At 42.3% G+C, this 21236-nt stretch overlaps 1 protein-coding gene across 1 annotated transcript in view; it reads right to left on the reverse strand.

The window, feature by feature from the left end:
• The window catches only part of LOC139410181 (AGBL carboxypeptidase 4), a 409027-nt gene that overhangs the window by 41941 nt on the left and 345850 nt on the right, over positions 1-21236 (reverse strand). Inside the window, exons 7-9 of the mRNA XM_071155635.1 lie at positions 5069-5158; positions 3258-3372; positions 333-444 (exon numbers count right to left, since the gene is read on the reverse strand). Coding sequence (XP_071011736.1) covers positions 333-444; positions 3258-3372; positions 5069-5158 — 317 coding nt within the window. The remainder of the gene's footprint in view (positions 1-332; positions 445-3257; positions 3373-5068; positions 5159-21236) is intronic.

The following is a 21236-nucleotide window of genomic DNA, read 5'->3' on the forward strand; positions in this document are numbered from 1 at the left end:
TAGAATCTAATGTCACAGAGACCTACACTTTGCAGAGAGCTGCTGAGTATCAATCCTACAGCACACCTTTCTATACAGTAGTTCTCAACCACATGAGTGCATAACCTTCTGAACTAAGTCAACTGGAAACAGAGTTTAGATTCAGAACAGTGTTCAAACCTCAACTCAGGTGTTTTATATAGCTAGTATCTGTGGAATGTATGCATATTCTTGACTCTGATACTGTGTTGCATGTTTTGTGCTGCAGGGTGAGGAATAGACAGCCCACACAGTAACTACAGTACGAAGTGTGTAATACAGGTGTTGGTCGCGGGCTGGAGATTGGGACTCACTGGGTCTTGACTGAGCTGGACGATGAGCTGCTTCACGGCGTGGAGGGTGGGGTGGGCCCAGGGGGATGGCTCCTGCCAGTGACGGTTAAGGTCAAAGCCCATCAGAGAACACCTGGGAATGAACACACACACACGTGAGTTGAACATTTGCAGATACCTAACATTACTACTGATGCTGTGGCTGTATGTGTTTATATCTAATCAATTAAATCAACAATCAAACCTTCCCAAGAAACACAGATCTTTATTTTATATGAACAATCAATTAGCTTTAGCTTCCCTATCGGAGATCTAAGATCCAATGTATTTCACTAGAAAGTAATTCTACTGCAGTCAAAGAGCAGCTAAAGCCAGTACATCTAGTCAGAGGTTGCAGGTTGCAGATGTTTTATTGAGCCTGTCTTAACATTTAGTGTAGTTGCCTGGTTTGGCTCCCTTACGAGTCAGAATATTCTAGAGAGAGCTCAGTGACTTTCAATGTGGCACCGTTTATACGATGCCACCTTTCCATCAAGTCAGTTAGTCAAATGTTTGCCCTGCTAGAGCTGCCCCGGTCAACTGTAAGTGCTGTTAAGGTGAATTGGAAGCTTCTAGAAGCAACAACGGCTCAGCAGCGAAGTGGTAGGCCACACAAGCTCACAGAATTGGACCGCAGAGTGCTGAAGTGTGTAGTGCATAAAAATCGTCTGTCCTCGGTTGCAACACTCACTACCGAGTTCCAAACTGCCTCTGGAAGCAACGTCAGCGAAAGAACTGTTCGTCGGGAGCTTCATGAAATGGGTTTCCATGGCCGAGCAGCCGCACACAAGCCTAAGATCACCATGCTCAAAGCCAAGCGTCGGTTGAAGTGGTGTAAAGCTCGCTGCCATTGGACTCTGGAGCAGTGGAAACGCGTTCTCTGGAGTGATGAATCACGCTTCACCATCTGGCAGTCCGACGGACGAATCTGATCTGGCAGATGCCAGGAGACGTTACCTGTCCAAATGCATAGTGCCAACTGTAAAGTTTGGTGGAGGAGGAATAATGGTCTGTTGCTGTTTATCATGGTTTGGGCTAGACCCCTTAGTTCCAGTGAAAGGAAATGTTTACGCTACAGCATACAATGACATTCTAGACGCTTCTATGCTTCCAACTTTGTGGGAACAGTTTGGGGAAGGCCCTTTTCTCTTTCAGCATGACAATGCCCCTGTGCACAAAGCGAGGTCACTAAAGAAATGGTTTGCCGAGATCAGTGTGGAAGAACTTGACTGGCCGGCACAGAGTCCTGACCTCATCCCCATCGAACACCTTTGGGATGAATTGGAGCGCCGACTGCGAGCCAGGCCTAATCGCCCAACATCAGTGCCCGACCTCACTAATGCTCTTTTGGCTGAATGGAAGCAAGTCCCAGCAATGTTCCAACATCTTGTGGAAAGCCTTCCCAGAAAAGTGGAGGCTGTTATGACAGCAAAGGGGGGACTAACGCCATTGCAATGCCCGTGAATTTGGAATGAGATGTTCGATGAGCTGGTATCCACATACTTTTGGTCATGTCGTGTATATGTTTACTATACATCTTTATCTTATCTGACATGCCACAACTGAAGTTCCTTCTGGAAAAATAAAGTAACTCTCGTCTATTCCAGAGTGGCTGTGGAAGGAAGGTAGCTGGGCTATTGAGCTGCTGCTGCTCAGTATCCATGACTTTCATGGGGGCCTGTGTCTGCGTGTCAATGCCAATGTGCAAGCAGGCATGCCTGAAATACTAATCTGTGGTCAGCACTGATTGATTCTGATCCCTGCATGCATCTGTTCGATCGCCCTCCAGATGCAGTGTGCTGCTGAGCCCACAGAAAGGCCAATCAGGCCTCACTGGGAGGGGCAGAGAGAGACACTCTTATTCACTTCATATTAATATGGAGCTTATCACCATTCAGCCAGGCCGACCGCATAATTTTCCAGAGTTGATGAAAACAACCTTTAAGGGTCAACAATCAGCAACAAGATGTTTTTAACCCCTGTCATCATCATAGCAGATGTGATGTACCATTGACAGACTGGGTGCAGCGCAGGGAAGCGACCACGAGATGGCAGCCACAAACACTTTTATTGGCAGCACCAGAGTCTCAGCACATTTGTATTCCTTATGTCCAACCCATTAAGTAAAAGGCAATTATGGAGAGGGAGGTGGAAATGATGCCCATGGAGCCTGTGCCTCAGTGCTAAACAGAGGCTGGAACGTATGGCCTCAGAAACAGCAGCACTACAACTAAACCCTGTGAAAACACGCTCAGCAGAGTGTATGAGACACCGCATGGCAAGAACAGGCAAGATGGCACAGGCAAGATGTGTCTCACACAAGAAATAGGTATAGAAAGGAATAAATATATGTAGACGAGTAAAAGGAGAGTGGATGTGGGTTTATATGCCTGTGACACAAATACTCTAACACATCCCCCACTGGTAAATGTGTGTGTGTCTGGCTTTACACACACGATTTGATTGACAACAACCACTGGAGAATAAGAGGGGGAATTGACTACTGCAGCTATTACAATGATCTGAACTGTCAACAGAGGAGAAAAGAGATGGCAAAATCAGAAAGCCAGCAGGTCATATTCCAGAGATGGTGCGGTTGCCCATCCAGATATACCCACACATGGCCTTTGGTTTAATTCATATCAGTAACAGCAGAATCTATCAATCCTCTGGTAGGAGACCTACACAGTGGGCATTACCAAACACATCATCTCTCCTTAGCTCTAGCAACGTGATGCAGCCTAGTCAGATATCTCTATCAGAATCCATCAAATGTACAACTTTTCAGAGGTAGACCTCAAGCAACATGATGGAAATTACTACAGCAGTAAATGTCATAAAACAACTGAACAGCTCTTTTAGTCCATGAAGAAACGGGTGATTTTATATATTGATAGTAGAGCTTACCTGTAGTTGCCTAAGTAGACGCCGTCAGGGTTGAGCATGGGTACAATCTTAAAGATGACATGGTCACGCAAGGTTTGGGCCACAGGGTGCTGGCTGACTAGGAAGTCAATCACTCCTAAACAATAAAACATGGAGATACACAAGAGAGACTGTCAGGGTTATTTCACTCTATAACTGGAAAGCATCATGCTCAAAGCTATTCTCTCTCACTCACACCCAGAAGCAAGCATGGACAACCACGCACACACACACACACACCCCCGCACACACTCCCAGTAAAATGGACTTTAATGGAAAACTCAAGGCCCCAGTTAATTGAGTTTTGAGTAACAAAAAGAAAAGGACAAAAAGAGGGCATTATATAAATCTGAGGGGAAATCTGAGACATCCGTCCACAATCGATAGAAATGGAATGGAGCTGACAGTGGGATAAAAACAGACAGCGGACCTAATTAGCCCACAGGGCCTCAGCCACTGAGTGAGGGAGATAATGCTATCTGCCACAGATGAGACAGCGAGAGTGAGAGAGTTGGAAAGAGAGAGACAGAGAGAGATAGATACATACCGGCTACTGAAAGCCATCCACAGCCCTAGACTGAAGCAGGATAATTGACAGGTAAATAAGAAGCAAAGAGGGCCGACAGCCAGCCTGTAGCCCTCCCTCCCCATCCCACTACAGCCGCCCGCCCCACTCTGTCCTGCTCGTTACCATTAATGGAGGCATAACAAGCTCTCTAATTGAGTCAATGTGGCAGGCAGGAGGAGAGATGGAGCGTGGGACACAGGTACAGGCCACAGAGTGTGCCATCTAATTACTCAGACTTCCTGAGATTACTTCATGCACATCTGCGTGTCGGAGCTGGGGCTGGTCCTTTGTGGAGCTTAAAGTCACATTGAGCTACATGGGCTGTCTGCTCTCAGGGCTCTGGGGTGACCAAACACTACTCTACAGACTGGGAGCTTTTAACGATTTCCTGTGCTCTATTGGCAATGGAAAAGTAAAGAAGATCCAAGGATCTTTAACTTAAACTATGATATTAGCTCAAACTGTAAAGACCAGTTAAGCCCAGACTTCAACCCTAACCCTGACCCTAAGCCTAACCCTTGTCCCCAAAACCCAAGCTACAAACAGGCTAGTATAATAGTCTTACATACACTCTTAGAAAAAAGGGTTCCAAAAGGATTCTTTAGCTGTCCCCATAGGATAACCTTTTTTGATTCCAGGTAGAACCACTTTTGGTTCCAGGCAGAACCCTTCGGGGTTCCATGTAGAATCATCTATTGAAAGGGTTCTACATGGAACCCAAAAAGGTTCTACCTAGAACCAAAAGGGTTCTACCTGGAGCCAAAAATGGTTATTCAGAGTTATCTTATGGGAACAGCCAAAGAACCCTTTTAGGTTCTAGATGGCAACTTTTGTTCTAAGAAGTTAGTCTTGTGTCCATGCTTTATGTAAAACCTCTTCAACCGTCATCTCATTAACTGTAACTCACTCTTTCTTCACAGTTCAGATGTCCTTGATTTTGAGGAGAGAAACTCTCCAGGAGTTCAGTTACTTGTCGACAAAATAAGAGGCTCTTCAGGTGAGAGCTAATCTTAATAATAGCCTGACAATGCCAGACATGTTAAGAGAGGTATGAGTGGAACCCAAGGCTCTTTTGAAGAATCTGCTCCTTTGCCACTTTTTTCCCTGTAATTCTACGAGAACTTGATAAACTGCTGGTGAGATGCTCCACCTGGGCTGTGTGTCCGTGTGCACACATAAGTATTAGGGATGTGTATAGAGCACCAGGTTGGAGACAGAGACCTACCTTGGCAGATGAAGGATGCAGGCGACTCCCCAGGGTGTACACGGGCTGTGAGGACAACTAGCTTCTTCACCTTCTCTGGATTCTGTTGAGCTGGAGATGAAACACACACAGGTTAGATAGATGCATGCATATTCGGACAACAGGGCAGCACAGGGGCGCCCCGCTGTCAGAATGAATTGGTCACTAAACACACTTCACAAGTATGTGCTGTAAATTAGCATTCAGCCAAGGGATAATCACCCAGAAAACAGGATAAAGTGGATAAAACATTCAGTGACTACTACACACGGGTGTAATAAGGAACATACAGTATATATATATTTATCATTGTTAAAAAGGGACATTGTGGCCCATTGGAAATGATGTGATGTGTGTGCTCGTGAGGCTGCTCTAACCCATGTTGTGTAAGGACAGGCTCTTTGTAATGCAGAAAATTCAATTCCATGTGCAGTTTTCCCCACTAAAGATGCTACAATGACCTCCAGATCCATTTGGAGGTATTCTGCTGGAGGTATGTTTTCACAATCTACATGATGTTCATGATAGACTGCCCAGCTTAATGCACCATAAATCAAATCTGCCTGCTATTTTCTCTCTGTGAAAGGACCAGGCTGTATGGGAAATTAGGAAGAATTGCATTCAGGCTAATAAAATCGTTTGGATGAATACTGGTGCTGCTGGACAAAAAGCTCTTTTAAAATGCTGATCTGCCTCCACCTGCTGCGAGTCACGCTCATTTCTATTCCTGCCTGCTCTGTTCTGTTCTGTTCTGTGTGGGGGACGGGGAGACAGGGGGCTCTGGCACAGCAGCAGCCTTTGTTCATGTAGCACAATGTTCCCCTCGTTATCAACTACATGATGGGCTGTCCAAACACCAGGCCCTGCCTCTCATTTCCAAAGAGAGCAGGCAGGTTTCATTACCATCAACATGGTTACCTGCTGAATGGAGCGCTGGTATTCACCAGAAACACAGAAAAAGTCCCCCTATATCCCTGGATCTGTTCTGCCTTCACAATGGACCCCTCGACCTCACTCACACACCATACTTTACCACATACAGGTCAAGCCTGTCTTCACTTGCTTTGTCTCTTATTCAATATAGATGATTACATTCCATATAGCAGATTATATTTAACTAGATGATGATAAATGTATATATTCCAGTGGTCACATAGAGGAATGCATTTTGAATCTTCAGGGCGTCCATTGGATGAATAAGTGATAGAGAGACGCCAAGCACAATGGAGAAGAGGATGGATTGACACCTTGGCCGGTATGGAGGAGGGGGTATCACTGGTACCCAAGTCAACCCACAAAAATGTCCCCCTCACTCTCAGCCCCGCACATGAATCATTAAGTAAGAGCATGGATTATTCAGCACACTCTTTGAATTATATATACATATATCACGGTCTGTAAAAACAAGCATGACCTAATACATAATGGCTCTTGCTTTGGTCTCCATAGGATAGCCCCAGGCTTGGGGAGATTTGAGGGTTCCGTGGGTGATAAGAGGGGACTGTGGCTAATGTTGTGAGGGTTGTGAGATGCTGGAGGGTTGTGAGATGCTAGAGGGCTGTGCAACTTTAGCCTGAGAGCAGGTATCAGAGAGCCACTCAGTGATAACAGATGTTACTCTGCAGCTTGACCTCAAATGATCACTATGTTTGGAAAGATGGTCTTAAGAAGTTTATAGCCACTGCTGAGAGGAAGCCAGACCTGTTAGCAGAACTCCACATGAGCCTTATTGTGTTGATCGCTACTGTTTGTCAGGGCCAAATACTATTTTGCTCAATAGAAGCAAACTGTACCAATGCACTTCAGTAAAGCTTGAAAACTGGCAAATGAGTGTCACAGAACACAGGTCAGGCAGCCATCGGAGGTCGACATTTCTCCACATGTTTAGTGTTGCTAATGGCTGGAAGTAATTGTGTGCCTTATTTCTATGTACACAAACTTAATATCCTATTGATCCCCCTGAGCGTCTCCTGAGCAGAGAAAATGCTAATTGGAAATGGGCTGCGTACCTTTTCCTCTCTTTAATTCCAATTACGATTCTAAGGGCTTTGGAAAACATGGGTTGTGGTGTGAGGGGGTGTGCGTAAACATAAAGTATTATTCTGTTTTTAAAGGAGAAGAAAAAAAGATAGTTCCCTCGCTTTCTCTCTTTGCCCTTCACAGAGACAAATGACTTTGCCATTCAGGAGTCTCGGCAGAGCCGCCGGGGCATTGGTTGTAAATGTGAGTGCTCACCAGGCCCAGCGCTCACTTGGGTGTGAAATTCCATCAGTTATAAATTCCACCTTGGCCTCGACCCGACGCGACATGGCTCTTGATGCACAACAATGGAGCAGTGCCCACATAGTGCCGTGGGCGAGCACAGGGAGCGCTTCATTCAGAGAGGACTTATGGAGTAAACGTAGCATGCACACAAAGCCCCTTCACATTAAAACCAACAACCTTGAAATAACAGCCACCTCACAACAGAAATCTGTGTGGGATTAAAAAATAATGCTCTTGTACATATATGTTTTATGCTAATTTGCCATTGCGCTTCATCAGTGCAATTTCCACCAGGCTTGCAGCTTAGAGAAGATCTACCGTTTATCTTAGTGCAGTGTATAGGGAGTGCCTAGGATCCCTGCTGCCTCCTCAGCCAAAGCACTCCCCTGCCTGCAACTCTCTGTCTATCTGCCTGCATGCCTCTGCCCAGCCGAGCGTTCAGCCAAACAGCACCACAGGTTCCCAGCCCCCAGAGCACAGCACACAGCTGCAGTGGCACATGCTGGCCAGCAGGTGCCGCTAAAGATCAGCAGGGGGCGCTGTAACCCCCACACATCCGGATACATGGAAACAGGAGGGAGTGAAATACAACCTTTTAAAATAATAGAAATATGCTGTAGAGGCAAATTCTCCTGCAGCATCATTGAGTTATTTGCTCACTTTATTTTGGTTAAGCATTGGAAAGACAGTCTGATGCATGTGTGTGATGTATGCTTTCCAGGCTTATACACTGACATATGATATTGCAACACTCAAGATACAGGATAAGGAATCAAAATAAAGCAACCACAGAGTCAATGAGTCAAACTACACTTTTCATTGTTAAACAAATACACTCAGCACTGTCAGTTAGCCTTGAAAAACATGAATTTCCATTTCTTGTTTAAGTTTGAAAAGCAGATATTTTGTTATGGATATCTAGTCTTTACCAATGGCTCTGCCCCATCTCCTTAGTGCCATATAAGCAGAGTGGAGTGGTGATAAGAGGAGAGCTTTGAGAGTTTCTTACTGAGCAGGTCTCCATGTAATGAACCTCTTAACACTACCATCATCACAGACCTCAATGGGCCTGTCACAGCACTGCAGATAAGGAGGGACCTTACATTAGGAAAGTCACAAGAGTCAGGGAGGAAAAAGTATAAGTGAGTGTAAGAGGGAGACTGTGTGTGTGTGTGTGTGTGAGAGAGAGAGAGAGAGAGAGAGAGAGGGAGAGAGAGAACTAATGGTAGCGAACGAGAGAGCAAGAGAGAGAAATAGAGGGAGAAAAATGTCTGCCCACACCTTAGCATCAAACTGCTCCCTCAGCATATTTCTCACCTGAGAAAGTCACATACGCCACATTAGCGCTCAGAGCTTGAAAACATTTTAAGATGTCATATTACGATCAGGTCTGATAAATATGTAAATTCCATCAAAGAAGAAAAGTGTCTTTGACAAACATCCTAAATCTAATGAAATTTGAAGGTCACTCTGATTGTGCAGTTCAGCGTTTTTGCCATGACAGTCTCACCACTTCTAATTCAGACAGATAAGACTTGGAAAGGCTTCTGACATAATACAATTAACTGAGGTCATTGTTTTCTTGAGCTGGATTCATGGGATATCACATTCTGCAGAGTACAGTTTTTTATTGGATACTTCTGGCATTATTCAGTATTCATGTATTAATATGTCTGTTACTACGGCTCCCGAGTGGCGCAGCGGTCTAAGGCACTGCATATCAATGCTAGATGCGTCACTACAGACACCATGGTTCAGCGGTCTAAGGCACTGCATATCAGTGCTAGAGGTGTCACTACAGACACCCTGGTTCAGCGGTCTAAGGCACTGCATATCAATGCTAGATGCGTCACTACAGACACCATGGTTCAGCGGTCTAAGGCACTGCATATCAGTGCTAGAGGCGTCACTACAGACACCCTGGTTCAGCGGTCTAAGGCACTGCATCTCAGTGCTAGAGGTGTCACTACAGACACCCTGGTTCAGCGGTCTAAGGCACTGCATATCAGTGCTAGAGGTGTCACTACAGACACCCTGGTTCAGCGGTCTAAGGCACTGCATATCAGTGCTAGAGGTGTCACTACAGACACCCTGGTTCAGCGGTCTAAGGCTCTGCATATCAGTGCTAGAGGCGTCACTACAGACACCCTGGTTTGAATCCAGGCTATATCACAACCGGCCATGATTGGGAGTCTGTGAGGAGAGACCAGTGCTGCCTCCCACTGCCCGAAGACTTTATTAACCAAGCCTCTGGCCCTACCAAGGCCCTACTCCCTATGAATGCACTAGAATAAATTTGCTTCACTTTGCGTGGAAGTGGAAGCACGACATGTGCGTCATATTCGCGACGTACAGTAGCAGGGTCAATCACGGATTAAAGAAGGAAAACCAGCCGCGTCGAGGACACTGACGTATTGCTTCCGGACAGGCTGAACACCTTCTTTGCTCGCATTGAAGATAATACAGTGCCACCGATGTAGACCGCTATTAAGGACTGTGAGCTCTCCTTCTCCATAGTCGACGTGATAAAGACATTTAAGCGTGTTAACCCTCGCAAGCATGCGCAGACCAGCTGGCTGGTGTGTTTACAGATATTCCATCTCTCCCTATCCCAGCCTGTTGTCCCCACATGCTTGAAGACGGCCACCATTGTCCCTGTACCTAAGAAAGCAAAGAAAATTGAACTAAATTACTATCGCCCCGTAGCACTAACCTCTGTCATCATGAAGTGCTTTGAGAGACCAGTCAAGGATCATATCACCTCCACCTTGCCTGTCACCCTAGACCCACTTCAATTTGCTTACCGACCCAATAGATTCACATACGATGCAATCGCCACCACACTGCACACTGCACTGACCCATCTGGACGAGAGGCATACCTATGTAAGAATGATGTTCATTGACTACAGCTCAGCATTCAACACCATAGTAACCTCCAAGCTCATCATCAAGCTGGAGACCCTGGGTCTGAACCCCGCCCTGTGCAACTGGGTCCTGGACTTCCTGGCAGATCGCCCCCAGATGGTGAAGGTAGGAAACAACACCTCCTCTTTGCTGATCCTCAACACTGGGGCCCCACAAGGGTGCGTGCTCAGCCCCCTCCTGTACTCCCTGTTCACCCATGACTGTGTGGCCAAGCACGCCTCCAACTCAATCATCAAGTTTGCAGACGACACAACAGTAGTAGTCTTGATTACCAACAACGATGAAACAGTCTACAGGGAGGAGGCGAGAGCTCTGGGAGTGTGGTGCCAGGAAAATAACCTCAACGTCAACAAAACTAAAGAGATGATTGTGGACTTAAGGAAACAGCAGAGGGAGCACCCCCCTATCCACATCGACGGGACCACAGTGGAGAAGGTGGAAAGCTTCAAGTTCCTCGGCGTACACATCACTGACAAACTGAAATAGTCCACCCACACAGACAGTGTGGTGAAGAAGGCGCAACAGCGCCTCTTCAACCCCAGAAGGCTAAAAAAATGTGGCTTAACACCTAAAACCCTCAAACTTTTACAGATGCACAATTGAGAGTATCCTGTCGGGCTGTATCACCACCTGGCACGGCAACTGCACCACCCACAACCGCAAAGCTCTCCAGAGTCTGCCCAACGCATTACCGGGGGAAAACTTCCCGCCCTCCTGGACACCTACAGCACCCGAAGCCATAGGAAGGCCAAAGAGATCATCAAGGACATCAACCACCTGAGCCACTGCGTGTTCACCCCGCCATCATCCAGAAGGCGAGGTCAGTACAAGCGCATCAAAGCTGAAAAACATCTTCTATCTCAAGGCCATCAGACTGTTAAACAGCCATCACTAACACAGAGAGGCTGCTGCCTACATACAGACTCGAAATCATTGGCCACTTTAATAAATGGATCACTAGTCACTTTAATAATGTTTACATATCTTGCATTACTCATCTCATATGTATAAACTGCACTCCACACTATTCTATGGTATCTTAGTCACTTTTAAAGCGTGTTAGCATATTGCATATACTGTATTGTATTCTATACTACACCACTGACTGTTAAACAGCCAGCTCCAGCAGCACATCAGAGGCTGCTGCCTATAGACATAGATTAGGAATCACTGGCCACTTTAAGGAAATGAAACACTAGCCACTACACTTGCTCACTTGCTCATCAATGTCTCCGTATCTTGCATTGCTCATCTCATATGTATAAACTGTACTCTATACAATTCTACGGTATCTTAGTCACTTTAATTGTGTGTAAATATTGCATCACCCATCTCATATGTATATACTGTATTCTATACTATGCCACTGTATCTTAGTCCAATGCCGCTCTGACATATATGTATATACAGTGCCTTGCGAAAGTATTCGGCCCCCTTGAACTTTGCGACCTTTTGACACATTTCAGGCTTCAAACATAAATATATAAAACTGTATTTTTTTGTGAAGAATCAACAACAAGTGGGACACAATCATGAAGTGGAACGACATTTATTGGATATTTCAAACTTTTTTAACAAATCAAAAACTGAAAAATTGGGCGTGCAAAATTATTCAGCCCCTTTACTTTCAGTGCAGCAAACTCTCTCCAGAAGTTCAGTGAGGATCTCTGAATGATCCAATGTTGACCTAAATGACTAATGATGATAAATACAATCCACCTGTGTGTAATCAAGTCTCCGTATAAATGCACTGCACTGTGATAGTCTTAGAGGTCCGTTAAAAGCGGAGAGCATCATGAAGAACAAGGAACACACCAGGCAGGTCCGAGATACTGTTGTGAAGAAGTTTAAAGCCGGATTTGGATACAAGATTTCCCAAGCTTTAAACATCCCAAGGAGCACTGTGCAAGCGATAATATTGAAATGGAAGGAGTATCAGACCACTGCAAATCTACCAAGACCTGGCCGTCCCTCTAAACTTTCAGCTCATACAAGGAGAAGACTGATCAGAGATGCAGCCAAGAGGCCCATGATCACTCTGGATGAACTGCAGAGATCTACAGCTGAGGTGGGAGACTCTGTCCATAGGACAACAATCAGTCGTATATTGCACAAATCTGGCCTTTATGGAAGACTGGCAAGAAGAAAGCCATTTCTTAAAGATATCCATAAAAAGTGTTTTTTAAAGTTTGCCACAAGCCACCTGGGAGACACACCAAACATGTGGAAGAAGGTGCTCTGGTCAGATGAAACCAAAATTGAACTTTTTGGCAACAATGCAAAACGTTATGTTTGGCGTAAAAGCAACACAGCTGAACACACCATCCCCACTGTCAAACATGGTGGTGGCAGCATCATGGTTTGGGCCTGCTTTTCTTCAGCAGGGACAGGGAAGATGGTTAAAATTGATGGGAAGATGGATGGAGCCAAATACAGGACCATTCTGGAAGAAAACCTGATGGAGTCTGCAAAAGACCTGAGACTGGGACGGAGATTTGTCTTCCAACAAGACAATGATCCAAAACATAAAGCAAAATCTACAATGGAATGGTTCAAAAATAAACATATCCAGGTGTTAGAATGGCCAAGTCAAAGTCCAGACCTGAATCCAATCGAGAATCTGTGGAAAGAACTGAAAACTGCTGTTCACAAATGCTCTCCATCCAACCTCACTGAGCTCGAGCTGTTTTGCAAGGAGGAATGGGAAAAAATGTCAGTCTCTCGATGTGCAAAACTGATAGAGACATACCCCAAGCGACTTACAGCTGTAATCGCAGCAAAAGGTGGCGCTACAAAGTATTAACTTAAGGGGGCTGAATAATTTTGCACGCCCAATTTTTCAGTTTTTGATTTGTTAAAAAAGTTTGAAATATCCAATAAATGTCGTTCCACTTCATGATTGTGTCCCACTTGTTGTTGATTCTTCACAAAAAAATACAGTTTTATATCTTTATGTTTGAAGCCTGAAATGTGGCAAAAGGTCGCAAAGTTCAAGGGGGCCGAATACTTTCGCAAGGCACTGTATATATTCTTAATCCATTCCTTACTTAGATTTATGTGTTTTTGGGGTAAATGTTGTGAAAATTTGAGATATTACTGTACTGTCGGAGCTAGAAGCACAAGCATTTCGCTACACGCACAATAACATATGCTAAACACGTGTATGTGACCAATAAAATGTGATTTGAAAAAAATAATAATAATAATTGTCACTCACGTTAAATGTATACAGGCCCTTGGTATAAGATTCAGAAGGTTGTTCTGCCCAGTCGATTGAGCCCGAACAACCATCAGAGCCCCCCTCTCTGCCCCCCCCCTGCCACCCTCTGCTCCTCAAGGACAGGCAGAGAGGAAGAGAGAGGGCTTTAAAAGCAATAGAACTTTATGGCACTGTTTTCTTCCTCCTGAATAGGTCTGGTCATGACAGGATATAAGATTGTGGGAACACAAAGCCTCTGGTATCGCTCAGATTTATTCAGCTCATCTTATTTTGGAGGCATGTTGGTGCCAAGGCCTTCTGAAACACTAATAAACCATCCTCCGTCACTCCCCACTACAGGCCACACACATCCACTCCCGGAGAGAGATACCCTTGGCTCTCACAACATCCCTACTGTCACATACAGACTACAGAGCTCACAGTCATGCCAAATATAGATTCCACCAAATGCCAACTCCCTCTCTGACTCCACAAAATGAAAAAGCAAAGCAGATAGCCACCGCAGACTCATATTTCATGATATTCTAGGACCAGGAAAAGGTAACAGAGGACAGTATGATGTGCGATGCTGACATTGGTCGAAGGTGCGGATTGACCACTCTAAAACACAGCTCCCCTGTCCCAACTGAGCTGATGAGAGGACAGCTGAAGTGGGCAATCAGTAAAGGATATTTCACAGTCAGCCTTGTGTGAGAAATGACCTGAAAAGAGGATTAGAATGGCATGTTGTGACACTCATATCAGAATCACGGCGAGGGAGAAACCCTTGAGAACGCAGCATGTAAATATAACCTCGGCCTCTCAAGTGGAGATGAAGCCCATAGGATAAAAGAACTGAGCGCAGTGTGATTACAGATCGATTTGCTGCAATCAAGGCCCTTATGCCTTTTCACTGTGAAATGAAAAGATTTCTCCACTTCAAGGGCGAGAGTGATGACAATTGAGGTCATGGGCGATTTGAAGTGACAGCTCCGAGGCAGGGGCTGAGGATTGAGGGTGGAGAATTTTCTCTTTAAAGAGGCGCTATCACAAATTTCTTGGATGAAGGGCTCCTAATTATGTAAATGGTGAGAGGCCGACCTGAGATATGGCCCACAGCAACAATTGACCATGTAAGCCTGCAGTTCCTTTGTGTTCTTTTCCAACAGATGATTCTGTGCAGGCGTTAGACAAGGTCAGCTTAGCTAGGGTACCCCATCAGCTTCCTTTTTCATGTAAAGCAATGGACTGTGTTTTTCCAGGCAAACAAAACACTCCCTTTTGTCATAATGCCTTCAAATGCAGATCCACATATCTCTTATAGCACTACAATATTACATATTTCTAGAGAAATGGAGGACTGAAGATCTTTTTCCACAGATTAGAGTAAGCAGATAGATTGTTGTTTGCGGATAGATTGTTGCTTCCATCAATGTAATTATCTGCATAATTTCCAATCCCCCATATATTTTTTGGGTAAATGTATATATCTATATATATACATACATACATACATACATACATACATACATACATATATACATACATACATACATACATACATACATACATACATACATACATACATACATATACACACTTTTTTTTAGAATATACCTTTATTATTTCCCGCAAACCCTACCACCCCTCCCCTAAATGGAGTAACCTATTAAACAATAACACTTAGGCTTCTACCTTCAGTTTATACATATTATACACATTTTACAGATGAAATCTATTTTACAATAGTTATATTTTGTTTGTCCTCTATATTTTGTCCTCTATTTCTGATGTCCATCCAATTGTAAATTAAAGACAAAATATTTTGCTAAAATAATTATTATTTTATTGAATGATTGACTATGACTTTTCAAATCACCCAGTATTACTATCTGCAGCGTTAGTTCTAGGTAAATGTTGCAATTCTTTAGCAATTCCTGGACCTGAGATCAAAAACGAGCTACACATGGACAGTACCAAAATAAATGATCTAATGACTCTGCCTCCTTGCAGAAAAATCTGCAGAGCTGGGAAGATTGTATCCCCCATATATACAGTCCCTTGGAAATGTATTCACACCCCTTGGCTTTTTATATTTTGTTGCATTGCGACCTGTAATTTAAATGGCTTTTTATTTGGATTTCATGTAATGGACTTACACAAAATAGTCCAAATTGTTGAAGGAAAATGAAAAAAAATAACTTGTTTAAAGAATAAAGTGGTGAGTGGTGCATATATATATATATATATATATATATATATATATGCACCATATATATTCACCCCCTTTGCTATGAAGCCCCTAAATAAGATCTGGTGTAACCAATTACCTTCAGAAGTCACATAATTAGTTAAATAAAGTCCACCTGTGTACAATCTAAGATTCACATGATCTGTCACATGATCTCCGTATATATACACCTGTTCTGAAAGGCCCCAGAGTCTGCAACACCACTAAGCAAGGGGCACCACCAAGCAAGCAGCACCATGAAGACCAAGGAGCTCTCCAATCAGGTCAGGGACAAAGTTGTGGAGAAGTACAGATCAGGGTTGGGTTATAAAAAAATATCAGAAACTTTGAACATCCCATGGAGCACAATTTAAATCCATTATTTAAAAATGGAAAGAATATGACACCACAACAAACCTAACAAGAGAGGGCTTCCCACCAAAACTTACAGACCAGGCAAGGAGGGAATTATTCAGAGAGGCAACAAAGAGACCAAAGATAACCCCGAAGGAGCGGCAAAGCTCCACAGTGGAGATTGGAGTATATGTCCATAGGACCACTTTAAGCCATACACTCCACAGAGCTGGGCTTTACAGAAGAGTGGTCAGAAAAAAAGTTATTGCTTAAAGAAAAAAATAAGCAAACACATTTGGTGTTCGCCAAAAGGCATGTGGGAGACTCCCCAACATACAGAAGAAGGTACTCTGGTCAGATGACACTAAAAGAGAGATTTTTGGCCATCAAGGAAAATGTCTGGCGCAAACCCAACACCTCTCATCACGACGAGAACACCATCCCCACAGTGAAGCATGGTGGTGGCAGCATCATGCTGTGGGTAGGTTTTTCATCGGCAGGGACTGGGAAACTGGTCAGAATTGAAGGAATGATGGATGGCGCTAAATACCAGGAAATTCTAGAGGGAAACCTGTTACAGTCTTCCAGAGATTTGAGACTGGGACAGAGGTTCACCTTCCAGCAGGACAATTACCCTAATCATACTGCTAAAGCAACACTCAAGTGGTTTAAGGGGAAACATTTAAATGTCTTGGAATGGCCTAGTCAGAGCCCAGACCTCAATCCAATTGAAAATCTGTGGTATGACTTAAAGAACCCATACAACTTGAAGGAGCTGGAGCAGTTTTGCCTTGAAGAATGGGCAAAAATCCCAGTGGCTAGATGTGCCAAGCATATAGAGACACCCCAAGAGACTTGCAGCTGGAATTGCTGAAAAAGGTGGATCTACAAAGTATTGACTTTGGGGGGCGTGAATAGTTGTGCACGCTCAAGTTTTCTGTTTTCTTGTTTGTTTCATAAGAAAAAATATTTTGCATCTTTTAAGTGGTAGGCATGTTGTGTAAATCAAATGATACAACCCTCCCCCCAAAAATACATTTTAATTCCAGGTTGTAAGGCAACAAAATAGGAAAAATGTCAAGGGGGATGAATACTTTTGCAAGCCACTGTATAATATTCTATTGGTTGCAAGAATTTGTATTATCATTTAAATTTAAAAATGAGAAGTTTTGAATCCGGCGTTGTTTTGCGTGTCAATTCATAAACCATGTGCCATGGAATCAGTACATCGAAAATCTCTTCCCAACTATTTTGGAATTTGTATGGCACAGCTGTCAATTTTTTGGTCTTTAAATGATATTGGTATATATTTTTATTTATCACACCTTTCTTTAACCATTTATGTTCTTTACTACAGGGCCGACATACAAGTTCCTTACTTTTTCCCCTTTCTACTTGCCTCTTCAATTTCTGGGGTAATGCTGCAATTTGTTGGTTGTAATTTTAGATAGAGCAGACATTTCCATATGTCTGTGTTAGCAGCATGTGTGACATAACTCCACCAGTCCTACTTATGATATCATTTACAAAAATGATACCTTTAAAAATGTTTTTAACTAAAAATATATATATTTTTTATAAATTAGTATATTTGAGTTGAATCACTATTTGTTGTATTATTTGTTTTGTGTTTTCTGGTGGATAAAACTGAAATTGCAACCAACTTTCTAAGGCTTGTTTAAAAAATTACAATACTTTGGAGATTTCGTTTTCAAATAACCGAAAGTGAGCAGGTGTAATCTGAATAAAGGGGAAAAGACCCTTCTTGAACATGAGGTGAGACATTCTTACTCATTTACTTGAGAACCCTTTCAGATTTAAGTATAACTTTTGTATGACTGATGCCTTTAGTGAGAGGTCTAATCCTTTAATATTTAATCATTTCTGCCCTCTGAATTCATATTCATTATATACATAAATAGGCTCTTTTAATTTTGCCTGACTTGCCATTCCAAATTCAACTGAATATTTTTTGTTCATATAATTTAAAAAACAGGTCAGTAGGTGTAGGCAAAACCATAAGCAAATAGGTCAAATGTGATATGACTAAAGAGTTAATCAGGGTGATTTTTTAAAACTTTTAGACAGGTATTTTCCTTTCCATGGTAGAAAGATCTTATCTATTTTTGCCAACTTTCTATTCAAATTTATTGGAGTGAGATCAATTCTTTCTTTCGGGATATGTATACTGAGTATGTCCACATCCCTGTCAGACCATTTTATTGGTAAACTACACGGTAATGTAAAAGTTTCATTTTTTTGTGATCCAATACATAATATAGTACACATCACAATTTGGTTATAATCCAGAGAGGTTAGCACAGATTTCTAATCCCTTAATATTGTTGGATCTAACATTTCGATGGCAATAATAAATAGATATGCCGATAGTGGACAACCTTGTTTTACTCCTCTTGACAGGACTGGATCTTTATATATCCACCACTTGGATCCTGTTTCAGTAATAATGAAATCAGACCTTGTTGCTTGACCGATAATCTACCATTTATATAGGAGTGGTTAAAACATTCTAATAATGGTCCTCTGAGTATATACAAAAAGTGTGGTATACTTCCACTGGTATGCCATCCAGTCCTGGAGTTTTCCTGGACTTAAAGGCTTTAATTGCATCAACAAGTTCCTCTAATTTGGCCTTCACATGAGTCTTTCTGTACAGATGTTAATTTTACATTATTAATAGGAGAAAAAAAAACATACAATTTAGCGTTTGTTGGTGGAGATGGAGACTGAAACAAAAACATATTCTTAAAGTACTTTACTTCCTCTTTCAAAATATCATTCTGTGAATCATGCCTGACTCCATTATTTGTAAGAAGTTTCAACGAAAACAAATGTAGCATTACTATGTTGAAGATAGAAAAATAATTTGGTGCATTTTCCCCATATTATCCAGTTCGCTTTATTTTTATAATATATTACACTGTATCTTTTTTGAATAAGTTCCTCCATTTCTTTTTGTTTTTCCTCTAACTTATTCTGTGCCTCTATGGTTGTAACGAGTGCGCTGAGAGTTGGGAAGCAAGTACATGGAGTGAGTGTTTTAATAAATAAACAAAACCATAAACACAAAACAAAAACAACGTACCAACATGAAACAGAGTCAATAACACCTGAGGAAAGAACCAAGGGGAGTGGCAGATATAGGGAAGATAATCAAGGGGGTGATGGAGTCCAGGTGAGTGTCATGAGGTGCAGGTGCGCAAGACGATGGTGACAGGTGTGCGCGATAATCAGCAGCCCGATGACCTAGAGGCCGGAGAGGGAGTATACGTGACAATGGTACAGTTTTAATTGCTATCTAACTGTACTGTTAGTCCTTCAATTTCCTTTGTTAATATGGACTCTTTTGATCTAAATTGCTTTTGTTTTATAGAGGAGTACTGAATTGCATGGGGTCAAGTGTGCTCCCTCTCCGGTCTCTAGGTCACCAGGTTGCTCGTTATGGCGCACACCTGTCACCATCGTTACACACATTATGACACTCACCTGGACTCCATCACCTCTTTGATTACCTGCCCAATATATGTCACTCCCTTTGGTTCCTTCCCCAGGCGTCATTGTTTCTGTTTCATGTTTGTACATTGTTCGTGTTGCTTGTTTTGTTTTATGTTAGTGTTTTTTGTTTTGTTTTATGTTAGTGCTTTTTGTTTTGTTTTATGTTAGTGTTTTTTGTTTTGTTTTATGTTAGTGCTTTTTGTTTTGTTTTATGTTAGTGCTTTTTGTTTTGTTTTATGTTAGTGCTTTTTGTTTTGTTTTATGTTAGTGCTTTTTGTTTTGTTTTATGTTAGTGTTTTTTGTTTTGTTTTATGTTAGTGCTTTTTGTTTTGTTTTATGTTAGTGCTTTTTGTTTTGTTTTATGTTAGTGCTTTTTGTTTTGTTTTATGTTAGTGCTTTTTGTTTTGTTTTATGTTAGTGTTTTTTGTTTTGTTTTATGTTAGTGCTTTTTGTTTTGTTTTATGTTAGTGTTTTTTGTTTTGTTTTATGTTAGTGCTTTTTGTTTTGTTTTATGTTAGTGCTTTTTGTTTTGTTTTATGTTAGTGCTTTTTGTTTTGTTTTATGTTAGTGCTTTTTGTTTTGTTTTATGCTAGTTTTTATTTATTAAAACACTCACTCCCTGAACTTGTTTCCTGACTCTCAGCGCACATCGTTACACATGGCCTCCAAAGGCACATTTAAAAGTGTCCCATACAATAAGGGGATGTGCTGTACCTATGTTATGTCGGGAAAAGTCCGTTATAAATGATTCTGTCCTAACAAGTTGTCATCTAGTAGGCTTTGATTACATTTCCAATATCCTCGCCCACGTGGAAATTCTGTAAGAGTAATATATATGCCAATTATGTGATGATCCATCTGCATTCTGTCCCCTATCAACACTTTTTAAACTTTTGTTGCCAGAGAGAATGGTATAAGAAAGTAGTCAAGGCGACTAGCTTGATTAAGCCTCCGCCATGTATATCTCACTAGGTCAGGGTATTTAAGTCTCCATATATCCACTAATTCCAATATATCCATGACATTCATGATTTCCTTAAGTGCCTGAGGGTGATAGTTTGTAGTGTGATTTCCTTTCCGGTCCATAGAGGTATTTAAGACCATATTAAAATCTCCCACCATAATAATAGAGTCTAGTGTTGCTTGTAGAGTTGATAAATTATTATATATATTTTCAAAGAAGCTTCATTATTTGGACCGTATAGGTTAATAAGCCATATCTGTTTATTGTCCAATAACATATTTAAAATAATCCATCTACCTTGAGGATCTGTTTGGACAATTGGCACATCTGGATCAAAATGACTGTTAATATCATCACCCCTTTTGAATGTCTTTGCCAATGGGAGAAAATATATGTAAGTAAGCACACTCTTACCATAAAGGGACAAAAACATAAAGAGAGAGACAGCTCTGTCAAGCGCAAAGCACTTTCACTGTATTGGATGACTTGTGCAAACTCAGAGGAGAAGCCCGCTTTCCATTTAAAGGCATTGGTCATAGTCCTTTCCTCAAACTCTGACTTCTCCTCTTCGCTTCAAAAATGTGACAGGAAGAAAGGCAGATAAAAAAGAGGGATGACTGGTCTGTGCACTGCATGATACAGAATCAGAAGGAAGCAGTAATAGCCTTTCTTGAAGAATGCGCCACTGAACTTTA

This window comes from Oncorhynchus clarkii, chromosome 5 (genome assembly GCF_045791955.1).
Source record: "Oncorhynchus clarkii lewisi isolate Uvic-CL-2024 chromosome 5, UVic_Ocla_1.0, whole genome shotgun sequence".
Taxonomy (NCBI): Eukaryota; Metazoa; Chordata; class Actinopteri; order Salmoniformes; family Salmonidae; genus Oncorhynchus; species Oncorhynchus clarkii.